We start from the raw sequence: 19,149 nt of genomic DNA, 5'->3' as shown, positions 1-19,149 counted from the left end.
CGGCACTATTCACAATAGCAAAGACTTGGAATCAACCCAAATGTCCATCTGTGACAGACTGGATTAAGAAAATGTGGCACATATACACCATGGAATACTATGCAGCCATAAAAAAGGATGAGTTTGCGTCCTTTGTAGGGACATGGATACAGCTGGAAGCCATTATCCTCAGCAAACTAATGCAGGAACAGAAAACCAAACACCACATGTTTTCACTCGTGAGAGCTGAACAATGAGAACACATGGACACGGGAGGGGAACAACACACACTGGGGTCTGTCGGCAGGACGGGGGAAAGGAGAGCATCAGGAAAAATAACTAATGCATGCTGCACTTAATTCTTACGTGATGCATTGGTAGGTGCAGCAGACCACCATGGAACACATTTCCCTGTGTAACAAACCTGCACATCCTGCACATGTACCCTGGAACTTACAATAAAATGAAATAAATAAAATAAAACTTTAAAAAGTGCGCATTGCTCATGGCCACTTGTCTTCAGGCCATAAGGAAGATGAAAATTGCCTGCATAGACCATGAAACAATATTCAATCACTTTGGCTTTTGTAAGCTCACCTTTTAAGAATACTTATTGACAAAATTTGATTTTAAAAAAAAGGATTCTTATCTCTAGAGTCTTCCTAGCTATTTAACTCAGCTTTGGCATGCTGCATTGCCAGCAACTCACTTGCACTTATAATTTAAATGTAGTGACATAGACAGCAGATTTTCAAAGGACTGAAGGTGGTTTTTCAAATTCCTCATCCCCATCACCTTTGGTATGTGATCATTCTGGCCCACCTTCACCAAGAATCCTATCAAGTCAGTTTAGCCAGAATCCCCCTTATATCTGATGTTTCCTCTCAGTAATTTTCCATCCACTGACCTCACCCTCCTCCTTGGCTATAAATCTCCACTTGTCCATGATGTATTTGAAATTGAACCTGGATTTCCTTCTCCTTTGCAATTGTTCCTGAATAAAATCTGTTATCACAACTTAAAAAAAAGAGAGAGAGAGGGAGAGAGAAAGAATCGAGCTTTGGGAAGCTCTCCTTAGATTTCAGAGGATATATGGAAATGTCTGGATGTCCAGGCAGTGGTCTGCTGCAGGGGCAGGGGCAGGGCCCTCATGGAGAGCCTCTGCTAGGGCAGTACAGAAGGGAAATGTGGGGTTGGAGCTCCCACACAGAGTCCCCACTGCCACTGCCTAGTGGAGCTGTGAGGAGAGGGCCATGGTCCTCCAGATTCCACAATGGTAGATCCACCCACAGTTTGCACTGTGTGCCTGGAAAACGTGCAGACAATCATTGCCAGCCAGTGAGAGCAGCCAGGAGTGGGGCTGTACCCTGCAAAGCCATAGGGACAGAGCTGCGCAAGACCCTGGGCACGTACCTCGTGCATCAGTGTGACCTGTATATGAGACATGGAGTCAGAGGTGACTGCCCTGCTGGATTTCAGACTTGCTTGGGGCCTGTAGACCCTTTGTTTTGACCAATTTGGAACCATTTGACCATTTTGAACAGGTGTATTTACTCAATGCCTTTACCACCATTGTATCTTGGAAGGAACTAACTTATATTTTATTTTACTGGCTCATAGGTGGAAGGGACTTGCCTTGTCTCGGATGAGACTTTGAATTGTGGACTTTTGAGTTAATGCAGAAATTAGTTAAGACTGTGGGGGACTGTTGGGAAGGCATGATTGTGTTTTGAAATATGAGGATGTGAGATTTGGGAGGGGCCAGGGGCAGAATGATATGGTTTGGCTCTGTGTCCCCACCCAAATCTCACCTCAACTTGTAATCCCCGTAATCCCCACATGTCAAGGGAGGGAGGCGATTGGATCATGGGGCCATTTTCCCCATGCTGTTCTCATGATAGTGACCGAGTTCTCAGGAGATCTGATGGTTTTATAAGGCAGTTTTCCCGGCTCTAGCTTGCTCTCTTGCCTGCCTCCATGGAAGACTTGCCTCCTTTCCCTTCTGCCATGATTGTAAGTTTCCTGAAACCTCCCCAGCCATGTGAAACTGTGAGTCAATTAAACCTCTTTTCTTTATGAATAACCCAGTCTCAGGTATTTCTTTCTGGCAGTGTGAGAATGGACTAACACCTTATAAAACAGGGCCAATAATAGCACTTAGATTTTAAAATCTTTTTAAATAAATACCCCTATTTAGTGCCAGTTACTATTCTCAGTACAGATGCTCCTCCATTAATGATGGGGTTATGTCCTGATTAAGCCGTTGTAAGTGGAAACTATAGTAAGTCAAAACTGCATTCAGCACACCTAACCTATTGCACATTATAGCTTTGTTTATCCTACTTTAAACATGCTCACAGCACTTGAAATACAGTTGGGCAAAATCATCTGACAACACAGTACACTGTATTGTTTGCTTCTCCTTGTGATTTCGTGGCTGACTGGTAGCTGTGGCTAGCTGCTGCTGCCTGGCATCATGAGAGAGTCTCATTGGGCATTTTGCTAGCCTGGGAAAATATCAAAATGCAAATATTAAAGTCTAGTTTCTACTGAATGCTTGTGACTTTCATACCATTGTAAAGTGGAAAAATCATAAATGAACCATCCAAAATTGGGGACCATTTGTACTAAGTTTACCACTGTTAACTTATTTACTCCTATGTAAATTCTGTGAAGTTGGTATTATCGACATACTTATCTTACAGATGAGAAACCAAGGCACAGAGAAATACGCAATCTGTCTAAGTTACTTATTTAGTACAACCAAGATTCAAATCCAGGCAGATCAGCCCCTGAGTTTGTTCTCACCACTGGGCTCTGCTACCAGTTATGTGAATAAGCTGTGATGATAATATGTCAGATGTGTCAAAAGCCCAGTACTGAATCCTAGTAAGTAATCATGTGCTTGCCTTTCTCAGTGAAAGGGAGTGATTTTCTAATGGCTTTTTAGGCAAAACACTTTTAAATTAAATTAGTAACTAGCAAATGTTTTTAGGTTTGAATGTTCTATAGTGCTGCAAGAAGTCGTGCATCCCTGGGTACCATACCTACCTTCTTCCCATGGAAATTCTCAAGGCCGGATGGACTTGAGACACATTCAGTTCTAGGGCCTCTTATTTTAAGATGAAGAAACAAGGTCATAAATGTATGAAAATAAGATAACTAAGAATAATACTGTTACTGCCCTGCAGATTGTAGATAATGCTTACTTAGATATCATCAATTAAAAAGTAGCATCATTCGCTAAACTTTGTTATGTAATTCATTACAAAGCAGGAAAATGTTTTTTTAAAACCTCTGGCTAAATTTGCTTTTTGGAGTCTGTAACATATTCCCTTGCTTTTTTGATTCTTTCCCTGCTTTGCATATTTCCATTGACCTCCATTCCCCTTCTGTTTTATACATTGGTGCCCTTTCTCTCCCTCTCTCCTTCTTTTAAGTTCTTTCCTGCTCAAGATTTTGAGAGACCAGTAACACCGAATGCTTATAGTTCATTAGTGATATGAAATGGTAAGGACCTGCCTAGGAGGCTTCCTTTTTTTACTGTCAGATCAGGGTTTGCTGGGTAGCCCTTAGAAGGGGCCATGTCTTCAGGGGGAAGAAGAATCACTGTATCGCTCCATCAGTAGCCTATACCTTCTGAAAACTGGAAGCCATGGCATCTTCTCTTCACACTCATTCCTTCTCGCTATGGTATAGGTGGTAACCGTGGGTAAAGTGTGAGTTTGAGCTTGGTAGGTCTGATGTGAGTGTGGTAAAGTAGGTACTATTTTGAAGTCTTGGGCAAGCTAGACTTTATGAGCTGCTTCTCAGCTTCTCAAGCTCAACATTGACTTAAGCCTTGTGTGATCCTTTGTTTTGGGCATCCAGGAATAATTGCTTGCTGCAGTTCAGTAATATAGTTTTTCATGACTGGCATAGGATTTGGGGGAAATGTGGGTGTAGGGGAGGGCAGGAAAAGTGATAAGATATATCCAGGGAATGGAGACATAGTTTACTTGAATAGGGCTTTTGCATGGAGAAGTAAATAAATATAATTTCAGCAGAACTTGACTTTGAGGGAAATCATTTCAACAGCCAAATTGAAAGCAAGTGAGTACTACTGACTTAAGAGAAACTCAAATGTTTACATAGTTCAGACTCCTCCATAACATTAAATCATAGGTGGTTTGAAATTCACCCCTGCTTTACAGAACTTTATAGCAATAATGTTTAACATAGTCTATACTCTCAAGCAACAAAAAGAGATCCTTATTTGATCAGTGTGGGTCAGGAGTCCACTTGTGATCAAGAAAGCTGTGACTAGTAGGAGTTGTTATAAACATTGGATAGTTGGCATGAAAGGCGGTTCCAAAAAGGGGAGTAGGCAGAGGTTGGTTAATGGATACAGAAATACACCCAGATGGGAAGAATAAGTTATAGTGTCCTATAGCACTATAGGCTGACTATAATTAACAACAATTTATTGTATATTTTCAAGTAGCCAGAAGAGCAGATTTTGAATATTCCAAACACAAATAAATGATAAATGTTTGAGGTGATAGATATGCTAATTATCTTGATTTGGTCATAACACTTTGTATACATATATTGAACTTTCACACTGTACCCCATAAATACGTGTCATACTGTTAGTTCCCTGCAGATTGTAGATAGTGCTTACTTATACAGATATCATTGATTAAAAAGTAGCATCATTCTCTAAACTTTGTTCTGTAATTGATTACAAAGCAGGACAAAAAAATTAAAAACCACTGGCTTTGAATGTGTCAATTAAAAATAATAAAAAATTTAAGAGGGGGAGCATGCCATCTTTATTCAACATCAGACTTGTTTATACAAAGGGATGGTCAAGTGGAGAAGAGGTACTAGTTGTACAAAATGACAAGGTAACCTGGGGACTCAATGAGAGGTAGATAGTCTTTTACTCTACCTTTTAATGGACAGATCCATAGGACATCACATTTAGGCCTTATCTTACTTGACCTTTCTCTTTCATTTAACACTGCTAATCATCCTCCTTGATGCTATCCTTCACAACCCATCATGCCCCCATGCCATCTTTTGAAAATCTGATTGACTTTCCTGGCTTAGCTACACCCCACACCCCAGGTAGATAAAGGTCCATCTGTGCATAAGACTTCTTTCCTGAAGTGTGGATTTTAAATTTCCATCTTCTCCTTACGTATCCCCTCCCATGCGTCTTGCAGTGACCTCGAATGTCTCATAACTAAAATCAACCTCATTAGTTATTCCTGCAAACTTCCATCTCCTATGCCTTGTCTTGGTTAAAGGCCCACCATCCAAACACTCACACAGACCTGGGTGTCAGCCTCTTCCTCATCTTGATTCACCGTCCTGTTCTTCTCAGCTTTCCTCCTAAGTCTCTCTAGAATGCATTGATAATGGTGTTGATATACACAGAAAATCTCATTGTCTCTTGCTTGAACAACTGAAAAGTTTCCTAACTCCCTGCTCTTAATCTTATTCTTACGTAATTTATAAAATTATCTTCATTAGAATTAAGTCTGATGGTTTCACTCTTTCATATACTGTAGTTTATATTTCTTCCAGAATAATGTCCAGGCTTTCCAATATGGCCTACAAAGCTCTGAGTAATTTGTACAGCCCATTTTTTTTACCACTTCCTCCCATCCCCCCAACCTGTAACACAACTCTGTTTAACTACTCACACTTCTCCAGCTACTTTTTTTCATGTCTATGTATCTAAGTGTATTTTGTTTTTCTATTTTACTGTCTTTTCTTCTCTTTTCTGTTTACTAAACTTAATGTTCATTTTGAAAAACTTAATGCAAATGTTGCCCCCACTCTGAAAACCTTTTCTGACACTCCTCATACCTGGGCTTTATTAGTCTGTCAGTCCTCTGTGCTCCCCTGACATCATATATTTACTTTTGTCACATTTATTATAATTGACTCTATGTTCATCTCTTCAATTAGACTACAGGCCTCTCAATGATAGGAACCATATGTAATTGGTGTTTTGACGTCAAGGAAGTAGTGGGGAATGGTCGAGTGAGTGGATGGATCAACCAATGGACAGACAAATGAGTGTAATTGTAGTGCAGCAGGGCTTCTGGGCCCTGAAGATCACTATAATCTTAGAATCAGAAACAGGAGAGTGTGGGGGATTGTACAGGTTTTGGTTCTACCTTCATAGAGACTAGAGCTTGACTAGATGGTGGAAAAGTGGAATAAAAACCTTACCTGAGTCCTTGACTAGTACTTTAAGAATGAAAGATAGAAAATTAGGTAGACCTTTTAGATTCATTTTTAGTATTTTTGCAAGGAAAGGCTCATGGCCTAAGCATCGATCGTTAGGCCTTTGAGAGGAGACACCTGGGTTAGGTTAATAAGTAGCAAGAAACTGAAGCAATTCACAAAACGCCTGATGACAAAAATGCCTCCCTTTCAGAAAAAATCTACTTCTGATCCAGTCGATCCAGTTGTTAGAGTTCTAACTTGGCTCCTGCTATTTCCTCTCCCTGAAACATGCTCCCTTTTCTCCAAACAGTTCCAAGGACCATCCTTTCATTACTTTCTGTCCAAACTCTTTGCCAATCATTAACCTTACCTTGACCATCCAATGGTAGCCTGAATTAAATTGTTCTCTAATTAGTTTCTGTGTAGGCTTTACACATTTGCCAAGGTTAGGCTGTGTTGTGGTAACTAACAAACCCCCAGGTCCCATTGGCTTTAAGATAATAAAAGTTTATTTCTCACACATGCACTGTTTACTGCGGGTTCAGTGGCCCTTCAGAGTAGCTCCCTTCTAATCAGGGAACCCAGATCAGTTTGATCTTGTGACTTTGCCAACTTAACACATGGGTTCTAGGGTTGCTGATTTACAGACCCACAGCCTGGAAGTAAGCAGTGCCATTTTTTATCAAGTCCATTGGCTAAAACTAGTCACATGGCTTCAACCTCACTACAAAGGAAGCTGACAATGTAATGAAACACATGGACTATTTGGTGTCCGTCTCTACCCCTGTTAGATTATATGCTCCTTTGCTGTTTGGAATATGTTTCTCATCTTTTGTGTCTACGCCTTAGTACCAAGTTCAGAAGAGTAGCACTTAATATCAAGTTGTTGTTGCTTTTTCCCATAATAGGACTATTTCAACCAGAATATAAATTTTAATGGTGTTATAGGATGTGACTAAATATTATTAAGCATTTGAAGTACCTCTTAACACTTCTTTTGTACAAGTTAACCCTTTTGGATGTTGTCTTCCTTGGGTTGGAAAACCTTTTATATTTCATGCTCTATATCCCTTAAATTTATCTAGTCTTCATTCACCTTGGAAATGATAATTACTTGACAAAAATGCAGTGCATTTCTGAATGAAGCATCTCATTTGTATTAATATATGATTATGACAGATTATTAACTCAAGTACATTTGAAGTATGAAAAAAAGATGTGTTAAGTTTATTTTGTTAATAAGACAAACTGTGCAACTTGGAAACAAATTTGAAGGTTGGGTGATTAGTTTATGTCTTAACATTTGAGGATTTGCATGGATATAAAGGGCAGGCAGTTCCACTCTCCTTTTCCCTGAACTTGAGTTGACTTCTTCACATTCACTATGGCAACCTCAATGATCAACACATACAGGAGCTCTGAAGTGCATGCCAAAACTTTCCAACGTTAATAATGAATAGGTGTGAACTCCACTCTGCAAGCTTCTCTGAACAAGTCACTGCAAAGCTAATGTAATTTTAGGGTGTCGTTTCCTACTCACAGTACACCACCGTGAAGGTCTAATCCCAGACAGCAACCTTTGTGGACATTTGCTTTTCCCCCCACTATACTACATGACTCAGCGCCTTTGATCCCCCCTTCTTACTCTGACATTGGCCAGTATAGCTTGCTTTGCATCCTTTCAGTTGAAACAAAGTAACATTGGAAGGCAAATATTGCTGGAGCAAACGACTTTGGCATAATGCATCTTTTCCTTTAGTGAGAATGCAAGCCTCAGCTGCCCTAATATTTAACTGAAGCAGATCCCCATTTGCTTATCTGTTTAATCGCACTTTTATCTAGGCCAGCTGCTGCTCCTGCTGCTGCTATAGCCACTCCTAATTGGAAGGACGTTGCTCTGGTATCCTGGTGGTTTAAAACTGAGAGACTGCTACCTAGAACCTGCACCCACATTGGTATCTGAATCGGGCTGCTTTGTAAATCATATTGTATATTTTAGCATAAATGATAAGCTTTCAGGATACAATTTTATTTCAGCCTTCTACTGCTAGGCATTTTATCACAGTACTTTTACGTGAACTGAAGATTGATCATTGATTTCATAACCAAAAATGACTTCAGTTCTGCACAATATTACTTAAAACTCATAAAGACAATTTTATACTTGAGTAGTTATTATTCCTTCCATCTATTTGGGTCAGTTTAATGGTACATTAATAATTATTAATGTGAACTGGAATCTATTACATGGTTGTATTCCTAGTAGAGCCCCTGAAAAAACTTGAAATCAAAGCCTCTTTCTAAGTATTATTTATAGTTTATGGTTTGGTTTATTTTATTTTTAAAACATTGCTGTATATCTGTAGTGAACATAACATTTGTGAAAGTGAACTTTCTCCAAAATTTGATCAATCCAACCGTTTTTTAGTTGTAATGTCTCAGAGAAATAGCACTTTAGTCATGATGATAGGGTACCTTCAAAAACTGTTCTGGTAATTACTTTTCTGTGGCCCCTGTTGAGACAGGCGGTCTTACTGGACACTGATTTGTTTAGTCTGAATAGAACTTCAGATAAGAGACAAAGCAAATTATACAATAATGTATGAATTGAGAGCCACTTGTGTTGAAAAACAAAATAGGACTGAATTTTATATTTAAACAAGTGAAAATTGTTTAAATATTCACTTGAAATTTTAAGCTTCCGTGAAAATTGTTTCTCTTGCACCGATAATGTACATTGAGCTCTGCGCTGGCATTGAAGATGGAGTTCTGCAAAGGCTCCAAGCACCTCAGTAACACCACTTCTTAGAATTATATTAAGCCAGTTGGGACATGATGAAAGAATGCAAGGTATAAACCCCTTGAGGGCCCATGAGTCACCATCTAGAAAGGTTCTTGAAAGGGGAAGAATGTTTTATAGTTTGATCAATAGGAACCTGAGAAGTAGGCTGCAGGGTAAATATAAGTTGAGGATTAAAAACTTTTGGAAACTTGAATTATATTCCTAAGAAATTGAATTATAATCCTAAGAAAGTTCGCAGGAGAAAAGAGAGATACAGAAAGAGACTTTTCATCCCATCTCAACCAGCAGCCAACCTTTCTTCTAGGTCAGAGTACAGCCAAAATAGATTTGATGATAATCAGCCCTAATTATCTCAACTCTATTGCAGAACTAAGGCATGAACAGAGTTTTCTAGAGATCTAAGTGCCCACCATAGTAGTTTTGGGTGGATACCAAAAGGAAGTAAAAATGGGGTTGCAGGCTGCAAAACTTGGAGCAACTTTTCCATAGAATACTTCATACAAAAAGGTTTCTTATTCCATTTTCCCAGCTAGAATGAAGCTTTACTTTGAAACGTGTATGTATTTTCAGTGTTGCAGTTGGGTTTTCCTTTCTCTCCTTACTATTATTTTAGTGTCAGTGAACAGGGTATTGCATTAGTGTGGGTGTGACAGTTTAGATTGTGTTTATAAAGGAGGCAGTCTGTTTAATGATATAGCCACTGTTACAAGCACAAAAGCATAAATACAGGAGCCTGGCTAAGAATTTCTGAACTCAGCAGATTGTAAGAGTTACTGATACTCCTTTGGCTTTTGACTGATTCTTAGAAAATTTACAGAACCCTACCATGAAACATGATTAAATAAAAACAGACTTCCAGGAGCTACTATTTATGTGGTACACTCAGCATGATCAGATCAGAGTGCAAACAGCTCTATGCCATATCCATGAATGTAGCAGATCTCTCCTTGGCAGAAGGTAAATGTGGTGGCCATGAGGACAGGAAGGGATGGCAATGAGAAAGGCAAAGGGGAAGCCCTACTAAAGGACTCTTGCCCTTGGAGTTGCATGCAGCGCAAAGCCCCTTCTCAATTTTTCCTGTCTGGGTTACACAGAGGAGGCTTTGTGTAGAGCATTTCGTAATGCACCCAATCAGAAATATGAGGGAAGTTGCTTCTCTTGATGAGACACTAGAGGAAGAAAGCAGGAGACAATGACAAGGGAGGAAATAAAGGAGGGATAGCTGAATAAGGTAGACAGCTAAGTCTAGTTTGATCCCAGTGTTGTACCAGTCTCATCAGTGCCGTGTCTGGGTCTCACAACCTCTGGTGTTCTATGATGGATCCTCATTTATGCCAAGAGCTGACCACCTGGCAGCCAAACCCTGCACAAGATATGAAGAGCCTGGAAATGCAGGACTTCTGTTCCTGGATCTGCTCCTCTGATGAAGAGGTGCAAGTGTCTGTGTAGATACTTGACCACCGTAAATACCATTGTTTCCTCTTCCTGGAGGTCACCCAGAGAACCCTCATGGAACATGGTGTGACAACGACTGACATGTGGGGTTATCATAGGTTTTATGCCACAAACAATACATTTAAAGTATGTGTAAAAGACTTACTTCTCAAGGACCTAAAAACACTTCTTTGGGAAGAATCAGAAAAAATAATTATTTTTGAATTGAAATTCAGGTACACACTCATTTATGAACACTGAACCCAAAAGAGCTGAGGTCTCCCCAATTTTGGAGCTCATGTAGAAAGTTTTCCTCAGTCTCCTTGGATGGAAAACTTAAACTGCCCCCCTGTTTAGTGCTTCCTGCAGTTTATGACTCTCAATTCAGGCTCTAACTCACCAGTAGGGGAATAGGGATATTCTGGTATATATAGGTCTTTCTGGGCAAACCAGTGAAGCAAGTCTCACAGCTGTTCTTTTAAGAACCCAAGTTCCCCTAACCTGGGTTCTAAGCCTGCACCAGCCAAATGGCACTTGTATAGAACCTCTTCCCAAACCAGCGCTCTTGGGCAATCTTTCTTCTGAAACATTATGTGTTTCCAGTAGGGAGGAAAAGAAGAAATGAAGTAACTTTTTGTCCAGGAATACTCCTTTGTAAAGGTTGATTTCAGGGCTAGCAAAGATGTCTTCATGGAAGGCAGTTATTTGTGAAAGCCGAGGTGATGGGGTTTGAAATTGACGAGGGGATGAGGACTTAGCTTTTCTTTTGAAGGTGACTTTCTGCCCATGGATCTTCCATTTCCATTAATCAGAAGTATTACTTAAAAAAAGAAAAAAAAAAAGGCTGGAGAGAAAAGAAAAAAACAAACCAACCTCCTGTTCCATGCCCCAGGCAATCTTCTTGTGTAAAGCAATCTGTGGCAGCTAGTCAGCTGTCCTGGCAGGAGTTTTCCCCTTCAACTCTGGCTGGGCGCTTCTTAGAATCTCTTAAAGAAACATCCTGCAGAGCTCCCACTTAGGCCTGCTCTTTCTCTCCTGATGTCTCTCTGTGGCATCTTTTCAGATGCTTTTTTAGAGGATCATTTTGGATGGGGAAAGTATAGTCCTGGGCTTATGATGATGAGGGATTTCCTGTCAGTCTGGAGAAGCTAGAACATGTATAAGTGCTCCTGGGTATGGGGAAAGGAGGCAAAGACGCTGCCCACCAGTTTTCCAAGTGCTGTGTGCACCCTTATCCCCAGAATGATCCTTTGCTCTTCTACCATAGCACACATCTGAAAATCTCAGGGCCCTTGTAACCGTTAGGCATTTACAGGGACTGAAATGTAATGAAGGAATTGTTCTTCCTATTTCTGGAGGTAAACTAAATATGAAAAGGAAATTAGCATTAGAATAAATCCTGACTCAGTTTTTTTTAAGTTCCATCTTTAAATCAAACTGTATTTCTCCCAAAATTAAAAATAAAAGTTATGGCCACTTAACAAAAAAGAATTCACACGAAATGTTGTACTGTGTATAATTTGCAATTGTTACACATAGTCAATGCAGTACCTTTGTTAGCTTAGTGTTTTTCGATTCTTAAAACGAGGTATGTTGAAAGAAAGGTTACATTTATCTTTCTCTCATGCATATAAATTTAGTGCAAGCCCCTGTTTTAAGGAGCTTTATGTGGTAGAATTGACATTGCTTAATAAACAATGGGAAAAGTTAAGCATAACCTAGAAGTCATTTAGAACTGTGAGTCACTTTCCTGACAAGCCAATAGGGTAAGAGAACCAAGGTTGCAAAATAATTACTAGCCCAGCCTGAGGGACCATGGAAATATATTACAGGTATCAGTTAAGAAAACAAAGCAGTGGTGTTTTACCACTCTGCAGAGAACAAGCTAAGGTTGCTAACCAAACAAAATAACTTTACACTGACAATGCCAATTTTTACATTTCTTTCAGAACAAGGGACACTCAAACTACCAGAGGTAAGATTAACATTTTAAATATTTTTTATAACCTTTGCATTTCAAGTTGTTTGCTAGCTTAACCAGGCTTGAGCTTTTACACTGTTAAATGCGCCTTTTAAAATAAATAGAAATAAACAGAAACAGAGGGAACAACCAAGTGATTGTGAACAAAATGCAGAAGTTAAATCCAAGGAATTTTCAGTCACTGTCTGAAGTTCTTAGGTAGAGAAAAAATGTGAATATTTAATCAAAGACTGTGTATGAAATGGGACTGTAAGTACAGAGGGAAGGGTGGCCCTTATCGCCTGAAGTTGGTACATGTGTCCCCTGTCATGAAATGTTGTGTCACTGCCCGGCATTTGCCGAATTACTGAAATTTCGTAGAATTACTGCAGATTCTAACATTGTGCATCTAAGATTGTGGTTCCATGTTTCTAGTACTTTTCCATTAGAGCAGAAAGATGATGATTATCACGTCCTATTGATCAAATCAAGATCTGGTAACATTTCCTTTTGGTTTAACACAGAGTCTCCTAATGGCTTAGAAGTATGTAATCCATGTTACCTCTCAGAATAAAGTTACTTAAAAAATACAAAAAAAAAAGTTATTTAAAAAAAATACAAAAAGATGATGGGATATGTAGGAAGCAAATAGCAAGTTGCGTATCATTAAATACTTTCCTGTTGAAAATACTGTCAATTGTGTTGTTCGATGTTGCTTATGTAGAGTTCCCCAAAGTTATAAAATTTCAGACAGAAAAGATTTTACTGGTTCCCAAACAATCATTGCCTTGGCCTTCAACCAAAAATAACAGATTTCTTACCTGACTGCCTCCCTGCCCCTGCCCCCGCCCTGGCAAATGCCCATAGTGAAACATTTTTTTAAATCATAGAAAAATAAGATACAAACTATGTGTGATTAGTTATATGAATCAAAAGTACAGTAATTTGAGAATTTCAAAATAACAATGACGAAAATTATGATTTGTAAATTAACATCTAACAATTAAAACCGCTCTTTAAAAGTGGTATTAGTATGTTTCTAATCTAACATCTAGAAAAATAATAAAAAGTACAGCAAAATATAAGAGGTGCTTGTCTCTACTTTCTGCATAAGTACATAATTTGAACATACAGGATATCAAGAGTGTGATATAAAGAGGCTCATATGTACCTAATCAGTGCATCTGTTGACTATATTTTAGAACCTAAAGTCTAGACCAAAGAATGCATAACAAGGTGGTTTTTTTTTTTAATAGGCCTTGTGAGTTTTTTTAGAACTAAAATAAATTAACCAAAGAGTTCCTTTAGTGTTTCATTGACAGGTAAGATTTTTCATTAGGGCTATCAGGATTCTTCCAGCAGTGCCAAGGATCTTACAAAGCAGCCTTCTTTCACTTTCTCATGCTATTATTATATTATTGAGACAGAAACTTTGTAGAGTTCTGAACTTTAACTCAGTGTTACTTAACACTTATCCTTTTAGATATATGTATTGTTTTTCCCAAGGAAGATGGTTTCATTTTATTTTAATTAAGTCATGTGAAATGGGTGTGCTTACAGAAAGAAAATATGCTAATAAGAAGTGGGTAATAATTTTCATGTGATACTAAATAATTCTCACAGGCAATTTTATACTTTTTAAATTACACGTAAGCCTATGACGCAAGGAATTAATTTTCACATTGATTTTTTAAAATATATGATATCAGTTTTTTAGTGACTTGTTTCACTCATCAATGTAATTTTTATTTACTGTGTCACTGTACTAAAAATCTCTATTTTGTGTGGATGGAGGATTATCGTAAGCTCTGAGGCTAGTCAATCCGTTTGGAAACTTGAGTTTGTTTGAAGGGAGCAGTATAACAAACTAATATTAAGAAGCAGCTCTCACCCCATACCAGGTGTGTTCACTCTCCAAGGCAGATGATTGTATTCTGCTCAGGAATCTTCTCATAAGTAAATAATGAAGCACTTCCGTAATTTGTAAGCTCTGTGATTTTTATTTTTTCTCCTCTCTTGAAGACCTTCTTTCCCTCCATGTACCAGTTTATAGGCCTTCTCTGCTTGCCTTTCAATAGTTACGATTGTGAATTTTTTATTTTTAATTTTGCACTTTATTTGAAAGGTATGTCAGTTTTCACTAGTCACAGGATCTGTGGGGCATCCATAACCCTACCTGGGCTGTTCATCTCACATCCCATTCTGGAGTGAACCTTCGGCAAGCTCCTCTGGCTCCAAGAAGCAAGTTTATCATTGCATACATATTTAGTTACTTTAAATCCATTTTTAAGAGGTAAAGAAAGATAAGGTAATAGGTAATGAGGCAAGAAATAACTGCCAAGTGCTTACAGAGTTGAGTTTGTTTGATCCCTCCCCACACAAACACAGTTAGGTAAATCAAAGGAAACTGAGAAGGTCCTGGAGACTGATTCTCATGGTGTGTGAGGCTGTAACTGAGAGCTCCAGGAGTGGCTGCTAGATATGCCCTCTCCTCCTTTCCATTCTTTTCCTGCTGGGGACGAGGGCCTGTCCAGCTCTGTCCTAGACTTTTGAGAATATAGATTGGGGAGGGGAATTATAGGCACAGAGATGACAGAATGACAAATGAAATTTGCACTTTAAAATTGTTCAAAATATGATCTGTTAAACATCTCCAGGTTTTCAATATAAAATACTTTTTAGGTTCTTTTACAGTATAAAAAAAATCTCAGCCTCTCCAATTGCATTTGGTTTAGGGAGCTGAAAATTCCTCCTATGTTTATTTTTTAAATACACCAGATCATAGTTTATTCCACTGCACACCCTTCCTGTAGAAAGGTTTCTGTTTTCAGAGTGACTGATTTTCAGTGGATTTTCAGGAGGAAGAACCTCAAGTGTAAGTAGTAAGACACCAACAGAGTAGAATTACTTTGTGTGAATTTAAACATTTAAAATAACAAAAAGCTAATAACCTATCACTTAATAATCCTTACCATGTGGCTGTAACTGTTCCAAGCATTTAAGGTAAATTAACTCATTTAATTCTCACCACAAAACCTATGAAATAGGTGCTTAGTATTGTCTCCATTTTATAGATGAGAAAACAGACACAGAGATATAAACTTAACTGTTTGTGTTCAAACTGAATTTGAACTTAGTGAATATTATTCCAGAATCCGTTCTCTTAATACTTGCAATGTGTAGCCTATTTTAATTCTAAATTCAAAGTATAAGAATACAGAGTTGCTCTTGAAGTCAGGGTCCCCTTTTTACATTTTAAGTTTATAGTTCCTACATGGGACTAATTTAGGGATTCTAGGAATCAAACCAAAGAGTTAAATCACTTTTTTGCGTTCCTAGTACTTTGATAGTAGAAGGTATAAGATCAGAAGAAAGACAGCTTCTATAGTGCATTAAGAAGATGATGGGATATGTAGGAAGTAAATAGCAAGTTGCCTGTCATTAAATGATTTCCTGTTGAAAATACTGTCAGTTTTGTGTTGTTCGATGTTGTATATACAAAATTATATAGAGTTCCTCTAAATTATAAAATTTCAGTTTTCTTTAAATTAGTGTTCTTTCATATTCTCAGACATGAGTCTATAACTCATCATGCTTCCAATTTTTGTGCCTTGGCTACCAACAAATCTAGAGCAAAATTTTCCTTTCACTCACAATGACTCTTGTTATAGCTTTTCTAGTGCAGCTATCCATCTTGCTCAACATAGCTTCAATGCTGATTTTAATGATCCTAGCAGTCTTTTACAAATCCATGTTGAAAGTAGTTGGGGTAAAATAAAATCACATTTTAAAATTTCTCCAATTTGCTTTCACCTGAGAATCCTGCGAGTCTGCTGGATATGACTTTGAGGCCCTTAGGAAGGCTGGAAAAAAAAAAAAATTTCATCCATTTAACTTGTGAATGAAAACAACAGAAAGAACCCTGAGAGAAATCCATGGCTAATGTATGCTTAGCACAGCCAAGTGTGCTCTGAATGAAACCAAGTCATTTGTGAATCTGTGTGAATGAAACACACAGATACAAACCCCAACACATACAAAAAGAAAATATTGCTTTTATGAAAATCTAGATTGTATGATAGTCATAGACTAAGCATTTCATCCAGTTGCATAATAAAGAAGTGAAATCAAGCCCTTCTTAATTAGTGAGATTGCTGTAGTTATTAGGTGGGAATGAGTTTAATGCTTAAGAAATAAAATATGTAACCATGCATTTTCATAGATTTAAAATTCTTGTTTTGTATCTCATCTGTAATTTTTGTAATGCAAAGTTGTTTTCTTACAGATTTATTTTCTATAATAAGAATTTATTTTTATGATTCACAAACTACATGTCTGTTTTGTTTTTTAAAGTGCTCAGATACAACTGGTCTATAATTAAAACACTTTTCTCATTTAAGTGTTAGCTAAAATCAGAGCTTCAGATCTTTGTTTTGAGGTTGTATACCTTCTTCAGTCTGGTCTGTGAGGCCCCATAAATAGCTGAATTAGAGTTTTAGGAGATCAGTTTAAAGCTATTGCTCATATGTCTTGGCTGGGAACATATTCTAACCAAGGTGGCTGCTGGGCTTTGTTCTCTCCATCGTCACTATGACCTAAAAAATTTAGTCCCAATATTTGGAGTTGGCAACCAAAAAGAATTTTTTTTTTCTTACTGTTATAAGGTACCAACGACTTATCAAGTGCAATGATATACAAGTGGAAGACTTACTAGAAAACAAAAGGTTCAATTATAAAATAAACTTTAAAATCATACTGGAATCAAATTTAGTCATGCTTTTAATTGGAAAATGTGCAACATTCATTTGCTTTCCAAAGCGCCAATAGCAATATAATTTAATAGTGCAAAATTACCAACACATACTTGTTTTGCTTTTCTGCACAGAAACGGACCAATGGACTGCGAAGAACTCCCAAACAGGTGGATCCAGGTGTGTTTCTGATTAAACCTCCCATAATCATGGCTTCAGCTAAGTGCTTATGAAAGTATATGGGAATTGCTGTGGAAAGTCAGGCATATTGTTGGCCTTTGTTCCTCATAATTTGATGTATAATGTGTGACCAGGAGGTCATGGTCTAACATGTAAATCATTCACAGGATGAGTAACTACTAGCAACCACCAGCCTTGCACTCTTTCCACAGTCAGCAGTTGAGCTGGTTATTTGCTTACTGAACAGCCTCAGGGTGCCTGGTTAATGCTCACATATCCAGCACCCTCCCTGTGTTCCTTTGTAAATCCAATAAGAAAACCAACCAGCTAGCTGGCACTTAAAAAATTACTGTTTTCTAAGTAAGTAGGGGAAAGGATAAACCAGGCAACTGGTACCCACCCCCCATTGAAGAAAATTGTTTAATTCTATATCTATACTATTTTATAATAGCAGCATTTTTGGGGGGACTTTGTGACAAGTTTCCTCTCGAGACCAATTATTTGTCTGCAGAAAACGTTCAGTTGTTTTCTATTTGGCATTGTGAGATTTGCCCTGTCATTATGTTAGCATAATTATTTTTCATCTATTATGCAATGCCTTCCTTCCACAGTTTAATTACCAAAGACTTTTTATGTATGTGATCCTTTTGTTGTGAGTAAAAGGTATTCACAGTTAAAGGATTCCAAATACACAAACTTGGTAATACACCAAGGGAAACATGAAAAATAGAGTAGCTTTGCTGGAAAATAACCTGGACTATGTGTTTCACTTTGTTTTCCCATCATAAGTGGTATTCAGCTAGTTGTAAAGTTTAGTTTTCAAAGCATTATAGTTTATAACTGAAACCACACCCATGGTAGCCTTGCCAGTTTATGAGCTGTTTAAGATTTATAGGAGCTTTGTTGCCTCCGGCTAGAAATTGCCTCACTTGTGTCCTGAGACTAATTTAAATCTTTTAACTACAGAACATATTTGAAGCCATTAAAAAAACAAGAGTTCTGGTTTACTTTTTAATAGTTCTAACTTTCCCAAGACAATATCCTTTGCAGAGGACTCCCTGCAATATTTAGAAGTGACTTTCTCTATTATATTTAGTAGGGGTATATGACTGTGAACATATCTTTGTCTTATTTTGTGTGAATTATAGTGTTGCTATTTCAGAAAAATCACTTAACCTTTATAAATTTTATTTTTTAAATGTATTTTTTCTTTCTTCTCCCCTCAGGGAAATGCATTTTTATATTTGTAGTGTGTCAATAGGAACATATTTGACTCAACAATTTCTAGAATCCTTTACATTATTTAGATTAGTAAATTCACAGATTATAAATATGGCAAAGTAGAACAACAATAAAACAAATTTATACTCCTTTATCCTAAAGGTGATGGCTTTGCATGGGTACAGTTTTGTTGTTGTTGTTGTTGTTGTTTTGTTTTGTTTTTCTATTTGTCCAAAGAATTTAGAACTTCATGAAGAATAAACTTACAGGAGAAATGCTGTTGTATGTTATGTTTGTAAGAACATAGGTGGCCGGACGCAGTGGCTCACACCTGTAATCCCAGCACTTTGGGAGGCTGAGGTGGGTGGATCATGAAGTCAGGAGATCAAGACCATTCTGGCTAACACGGAAACCCCGTCTCTACTAAAAAAAAAAAAAAATTAGCCGGGCATGGTGGCAGACATCTGTAGTTCCAGCTGTATGGGAGGCTGAGGCAGGAGAATGGCGAGAACCCAGGAGGCGGGGCTTGTGGTGAGCTGAGATCCTGCCACTACACTCCAGCCTAGGCGACAGAGCGAGACTCCATCTCAAAAAAA

The 19,149-nt window shown here is 38.0% G+C and overlaps 1 protein-coding gene across 1 annotated transcript in view; it reads left to right on the top strand.

Annotated features, from left to right (window-relative positions):
* Nucleotides 1–19,149, top strand: part of VAV3 (vav guanine nucleotide exchange factor 3) — a 140,735-nt gene that overhangs the window by 8,696 nt on the left and 112,890 nt on the right. The window contains exons 3-4 of the mRNA XM_017893971.1: nucleotides 12,391–12,416; nucleotides 17,287–17,332. Of these exons, the coding sequence (XP_017749460.1) occupies nucleotides 12,391–12,416; nucleotides 17,287–17,332 (72 nt within the window). The remainder of the gene's footprint in view (nucleotides 1–12,390; nucleotides 12,417–17,286; nucleotides 17,333–19,149) is intronic.

The sequence above is a fragment of the Rhinopithecus bieti genome, unplaced genomic scaffold, assembly GCF_001698545.2.
Source record: "Rhinopithecus bieti isolate Rb0 unplaced genomic scaffold, ASM169854v2 scaffold_22040, whole genome shotgun sequence".
In the NCBI taxonomy this organism is placed as follows: domain Eukaryota; kingdom Metazoa; phylum Chordata; class Mammalia; order Primates; family Cercopithecidae; genus Rhinopithecus; species Rhinopithecus bieti.
This window is presented reverse-complemented; position numbering and strand designations above follow the sequence as displayed.